The sequence below is a fragment of the Lactuca sativa genome, chromosome 6, assembly GCF_002870075.4.
Source record: "Lactuca sativa cultivar Salinas chromosome 6, Lsat_Salinas_v11, whole genome shotgun sequence".
NCBI classification, from domain to species: Eukaryota; Viridiplantae; Streptophyta; class Magnoliopsida; order Asterales; family Asteraceae; genus Lactuca; species Lactuca sativa.
The window spans coordinates 170,976,475-170,983,531 of NC_056628.2; the positions used below are offsets into that span (position 1 = coordinate 170,976,475).

At 30.1% G+C, this 7,057-nt stretch overlaps 1 protein-coding gene across 1 annotated transcript; it reads right to left on the reverse strand.

The window, feature by feature from the left end:
- Positions 1 to 747: 747 nt before the first annotated feature.
- LOC111901925 (7-deoxyloganetin glucosyltransferase) lies at positions 748 to 2,623 on the reverse strand. Its single transcript, XM_023897782.3, has 2 exons — positions 1,942 to 2,623; positions 748 to 1,822 (listed from the first exon to the last, which is right to left on the reverse strand). The coding sequence occupies exons 1-2, from the start codon at positions 2,438 to 2,440 to the stop codon at positions 885 to 887; spliced, it is 1,437 nt and encodes a 478-aa protein (XP_023753550.1). The 5' UTR covers positions 2,441 to 2,623; the 3' UTR covers positions 748 to 884.
- Positions 2,624 to 7,057: the final 4,434 nt, after the last annotated feature.

Genomic DNA, 7,057 nt, shown 5'->3' on the forward strand with positions numbered 1-7,057 from the left:
TAAACATAGCTTCATCCGTACTTTACTTAGCATTGCTGCAATGTATGATTTGGAACTTCAACAACTCGATGTGAATACTGCTGTCTTACATGATGTTCTTTCATTTGTTGTTTCCATTTTTAATCATTACACAATGCATTCTCGAAATCATTTTATCAATCTTGATGGTGAGATCAAAATGACTAATAATGGTGCTCTAAAGCGAAAAGACGTTCCTTGTAGCTTGACTGCTAGTCATTTAATGAGAAATATAACCACACTTCATATTAACATCTTATTTTAGTTGAAGGATCACTTGTGTTATCATGACATACTTCCTGGGAGAAATCATAAATATACTGCTAAGTAGTGGCAGGAGGGATCGAGAGGTAATATGTGCTGCTCCATAAATTTTCCGGTATATTGTAACTCTGACGTTCAACCCCTAAAATCATTTGCGCTACACCTTTGAATATTGTTTTATTTTATTTTATTTTGTTTGTTCAACCTGTGCTGCTAAATCAAAATTCGTTGCAAAAGTGGTTCTATGGTCACATTAATGGATTTTTATTCATACGAGGATGATACTTAAAAGATCAAACTGTATACATTTCATACCTGCCTCCTCCTATAATATATATATTTTGGAATAATCTTTCCGGTAAGCTTAACCTTAAATGATTTGGAATTATGCGGTCAAACTATATCGATGTCATGAATGTCCCTACCCTTTTTTCTTTATCTACAAAAAAATGTCACACCAACACAAACAACAATAATTTCGTCATCCAAATTAAGGCAAAATATTGAAATTACATCTACAACATAACATCGATCACTTTTAGTAAACCAATGTTCCTCTGTAGAATATGATAAACACGCATGCATCATAAATAAACAATGAACTATTCTGTCGATGTTTGTAGCAGATGAATTACTTTATCCAAATTAACAATGGATGAACCAAAAGGAGAGGCACATGCTTTTTCAGCTCTATTCTTCAAGTCGATTGCCTTCTTCCTCAACTCGGTCCCCCTTTCACCATTCATCAACTCAATGACAAGATTGGCAACTTCTTCTCTCTTTACATCATTGTCAATCTCCATGGCAACCTCCCACTTGTTGCAACACGACCAGCAATTTGGTTGTTGGTCACCAAAAAATGGCCAAGAAATCATTGGGACTCCACTGGAAATACTTTCAATTGTCGAATTCCATCCACTGTGTGTTAAAAATCCTCCAATCGATGGGTGATTCAGAACTAGTTCTTGTGGGCACCAACTAGCCAACATCCCTCTACTGTTTGTCTCTTCCAAAAACTCTGGTGGAAGCATGGCAGAGTTGTCAACCACAAGGTCTGGACGTATTATCCATAAGAACGAATAATTGCTCTTTGCAAGTCCCCAACAAAACTCGACTAGGTGTTGATGTGTCATCACTGTGATGCTACCGAAATTCACATAAATAACTGACGATGGTGGTTTAGAATCTAGCCATTTCAAACATTCGTGCTCTTCCTTCCAAAGATTTGATTTGAGGGATGATACAGATTCATCAACAAGCTTCTTCTCTAGTAAATTCAAAGGACCAATTTCATAGCATGGTGGAAATATTGAACCAAGCATCTCCAAAAGGTCACTTTCTAGTTCATGAAAGGTGTTGAATATAACAGCAGAAGCTCTTTTTGCTCTCTCAACTTGTAAACACAAAAACTGAATCATGTATTCGTCACCAGGGTTGGAATTTCTAAAGAACGAAATCATGTCTTTTAGACGTATACCAGGCATGGTTGGAACACAATCTATCTTGGTATCTAAATACCCATCTTCTAAAACACCCGATTCTGTATAAAGAAATAATGGAATTAGCTTCAAATTAGCAACAAAAAATGCAAACATATATGATTGTATATATATACAGACATATATATCTATATTTGAACAAAGAATGAGTGTATATTACCTTTTGGCATCAAACCTCTCTCTAAAAGATTGGGATACTCATGAAGACACATAAGAGAACCAACTCCACTGGTCCATAAGACTATCTCAGGGATATCAAATTCCGTAGCAGCATCATGGGTGAAGCCCATAAGGACGTCAGCCACTATGCAAGTCACCGGAGAAGATGAAGCATTCAGTTTTGTGAGGAGACTTTTAAAGGGACCCAAACACGTTTCATCGACGGACTTGCATAAGGATGGAACATCTTGGGTGGCATCAGGGTTTTCTGGTGGCGGAAGGCCATCTGGAATAGCTTCAAAACAGAAGGAAGGGAGACCATGTAGGGCGGCGGAGCCCTGAGATCTAAGAAGGCGTTGATGGTTGAACTCAGTGTTAACGAAGGTAATATGAAGCCCTTTGGAATGAAGGATTTTAGCAAGTTTTAGCATTGGATTGATATGGCCTTGTGCTGGCGCTGGTATGCACAAGACATGTGGCTTCTTTTGTATCGAACCCATGGAAGCCTTTGCAGTTAACACTTAACATATGTCTGTTTTATAGGCATGAATTGGAAAAAGCAAAATCGAAGTCCTCTTTAACATAAAATAATGTTGTTATCGTTTGTTCAGTTTTGACCATGGAAATTTTGTCACTGCTTGCATGATTGATTAAGTAACTTCTTTTATATCGCTTTTGTTGAATCTGAGAACGCTTTCATAGCAAAACGTTTCTAACTCTCATCAATTGGTTATTCATGTCCATTTCTCGTCATCAATTGTTATTTATAATATTAATTTAAATTGGAGAGCAGGTATGTCGTCATTATTTTTCTTGTTTTTTTTTTGTGTTCTTTCGATCGTATGGTAAATGATATATACAGATTAATGAAATACACGACAAAAGAGGATAGCTGCCGGATTAGGTTTATTTAAATGATATATACAGATTAATGAATTAAACGACAAAAGAGGATATCTGCCATATTAGGTTTATTTATTTATTTATTTATTCGTTTCTATGTCTTATCACTTCCAAGGAAAATGAATTGCTAAATAGGTAACTTTAATTTAGGCAACTTTAAAAACAAAAGAAAGTTATTTAACAATTTTCATAAATTCTTACCTAAATTTTGCTTATAATTTTTTTTAAACTTTTTTTTATGAGAAATTAAATATCTTTCTACCATTTGTTTTTACTTTTCCTCTTATCATATCAAATGTTGACATATATCACTTTTAATTACACATTTAATTAAATTAATAATCATTTAATCCAGTTGTCAACATTTGATATGATAGAAGGAAAAATAGGAACAAATGGTAGGAGGATATTTAATTTCTCTTTTTTTATACTTTCATAAAAATTAAATACAAATGCTTTTAAACAAAAAAATTTATAAATGTTTTATATTTTTCTTACAAGATTTTAACTTGTAATTTTTTATTTTTTATTTTTTATTTTTTATTATTTTTTTTTTTACATTTTCATACAATTATTTTTCTAATTTTCATACATTCATTTCTAAATTTTATTTTACAATATTATTAAATTGCCTCACAGATTTTGTATGACAATCTAATATTTTTTTATAACATTTTAAAATACTTTCTTTAAATAATAGTTTAAAACATTTCATAAAAAAAAAATTAAAAGTTTATAAACTTCTAATTAAAAAGTTGCAATAATTTTAAAACTTTTACATTCTATAGAATTTTTTTTTTGTTTTTTTATTTGCTAGGTAATATATATATATATATATATATATATATATATATATATATATATATATATATATATATACACACACACACACATACACACACACACACATATATATATATATATATATATATATATATATATATTCTATACTTACTATTACATATTTAATTTTATTGTTAGATACCATTTACATTAAAAATATTCTATATGCTAAAAGAGAAAAGAACAAAACATATTAAAGATTATATGAAATATTTTACAAAACAAAAACATATTTTTAATTAAAAAGTAAAGTTTATAATTGATCAATATTTAATTAATATTTAAAAACTTATGGATAATTAAAAAATTATGTTTGAAAAAATAATACAAACAAATGTGAAAAACAATCGCTATTAAAACAGGGGAAAATAATTTATCAGAGTAATTAAGTTTTTGTTTTGTTAACATTTAAACAATTTTTTGTACACATTAAACATTTAAATTATTAATTTTTCACATTTACCATTTTGACGTGCTATAATCGGTGACAATAACAACAGGTGAACACATATAACAAGTTAAATGATCAAATGTATACAAAAATAAAAAAGTTACCTAAATGTAAACGAATCCACAAAGATAATTACCATGGTAAGTCATTTTCCCTTGTGTATAACCATGTTCAAAATTTCGTCACGTACTTGCAGTGACATTAGACGCATGATATATTCTCATTTTCAAGACATAGAATTTAGACCAAACAATTCGTGTATTCGTATAATGAAAACGTGTCAGCTATAAATTTGACACGATACGATTACATGATGAGAAATAATATTTATCTCAATTTTTAAGATGTATTCGTGTCGTGTCTCTCACAGATTCGTGTATTCTTGTCAGCAATTATCAGGTCTAATAGAATTAGTTGGAGTATAAAAAAACGGTAGAGAACTAACAAATTTTTTTTTATTTATAATGAATTTACATACCAAAGTTCACATGTACACTTAAATACATATTTCTATGAGAATCGCAAATATATATACACACAAAAAAAATATGAATAATAATTAAAAAAGCATTTAAAAAAAAAAATCTTTTTTTGAATCTTAATTTCAAAATTTGAGATATATTTTAACATATTTGTAAAAAAAAAAACTTTTTTTAGTTTTTTAATTTTTTTAATTTTTTAATTTTTTAATTTTTTTTAGTTTTGTAATTTTTGTAATTTTTTTTAAATCACAGATAATATTTATACTAGACATTTAAAAAAAACATTTTTAATGCTTCTATACGCACAAGATTATATATATATATATATATATATATATATATATATATATATATATATATATATATATATATATATATATATTGTGACAACCCGAAATTTCTATTCTATACAAACATATCAAGTCAATAGAAGTCAGAACAGTTGCTGTTAATTTTCAAACTTTTTAGAATAAGTTTGAGCATTTCAGGATTCACACTTTAGAGATATCAGGAGAGAGGATGCACTAGGGTTATTATGCAACACTGTTATTCCAAAACTCTAAGAAATTAGAGTTTACTGCCTGAATAAAATATTTTCAGAACAAAAAACCTAAATTTGGGTGTATATATATATATATATATATATATATATATATATATATATATATATATATATATATATGAGAATTTGTCATTATTTACACTTTTTCCAAAAACTCAAGATCCAAACCCATTTCTCTCTCAAGTATCATCCAAAAGATTTTCAAGATCTTCAAACTAGTAAGTGATTCTAGCTTTCGTAAGTGATTATATGGCTTAATCTAGTGTTTTAACAATCTTCTAACCGTGAAATCATTCCAAAAGGTTGATTCTTCCTTTTTCACCAAGAACACCAAGAACACACACTAGTGTTCTTGGACTTTTAGCTCATTTCAAGCTTCCATATAGTAAGTACTTATATCCTAGAGTCTTATAAAGCTTGTTATACATCTTTACATCAAGAAAATGTCCCAAGAACAAGGTGTTCACGGTTCAAGAAGTTCTTGAATCATAAACACCAAGTAAAGGTGCCAAAGTGTGCTTAGTCCCTTCCTATGCCTTAGTAACTAACATGGATCCATTCCTTGATGAGCTAAGGACTTGAAAATCCCCAAAATACCGTAAAACTTATGAGTTTACGGTAGTAAACTCAAAGGAAAATGGTTTAGGAACCGTAAACTCCAAATAGGAGTGAAATGGTGCCTTAGTTCCTTCCGTAGACACATACTTCAAGTAGAAAAGCTTCTAGGGACTTTTAAGGCTTCAAACCAACATATGGTCAAAAGTGTATGAGCTTACAGCCGTAAATCAAGGGTTTATGATCGTAAACTCTTTTGATAGTGACCACAAAACCGTAAACTCCCTAATGGAGTTTTCCTTGAACCCCAAGCACACTATCCTTTCACTACAGCACTTAGATGCAATCCTTGGGACTTATAACACTTGTATAAGGTGTTTAGCATGTCCTAGGGTGTCTTAACTTTGTTTATTAGTTGTTTAAAGACTAACTGGATACATATATGTGATATTATATGTTAACTAGGATCATAGAGTGTGTTCAAGTCTTCACTTGACACCTAACAATCCTACATCTTCAGTTCATCCAAACCACCAACTACAGGTGAGTTCATACCCCTTGAATTAACCTTTTAAATATTTTTAAATGTTTATAAATGCTTTATGGGAGGGGGGGGGGGGGGTGGGGGGAAATACAAGTTAAATCATGTTTAGTTATTATATCAATCACATGTGATTAATAATTAAACATGCAAATGGCTTTACTATACGTTAACTGTTTTACCAATCAGATTTCTTCAAATGTTTATCTTAAACGTTTTTAGGTGTTTAAAACACTTTATTAAACTGTTTATTAAACATTGTTTGTTCGTTTCAAACCCTGTTATATTTGTGTTTCAAACAAAGGTTCCTTTATACTTAAACTATTTTTATCAAACAAATACTTTCAAACCGCTTTATAAACTGACATCAAGTTGATATTTTCTTAGGTATTAATCTTTTTCAAAGGTTTTACAAAACTCCTTATATGCTTTTATATTGTCAAATGCATGCCCATATAAGTATACTTATATAAGTAATGTTTCAAGGACTTAGGAAGGTTAACTCACTCTATTTCCTTTTCCTCATGGGATGTGGCTATGGAGTATCGGTTATCCGTCCGAATGTCATCTAAATATTAGCTATATATCATGTATACATATGTAGGCATAAAAGTTTTCATCAGTCAGTTCAGTACCTTTGGGTAACAAAGGCATACTTCAGGTTATACACGTACATGGTTAGTAACTATTATAGGTATAGTTAGGAGATACTACTTACCATTACAAGTACAAGGAATCACACAAGAGTCAGTTCATTCATGAGTCTATACTAATACATTA

Excerpts from the sequence above, each read along its gene's own strand:
- LOC111901925 (XM_023897782.3), bottom strand. The coding sequence starts at position 2,440 with ATGGGTTCGATACAAAAGAAGCCACATGTCTTGTGCATACCAGCGCCA. Across the intron at positions 1,823-1,941 it reads GAGAGGTTTGATGCCAAAAG|AATCGGGTGTTTTAGAAGAT; the intron begins GTAATATACACT and ends TTCTTTATACAG.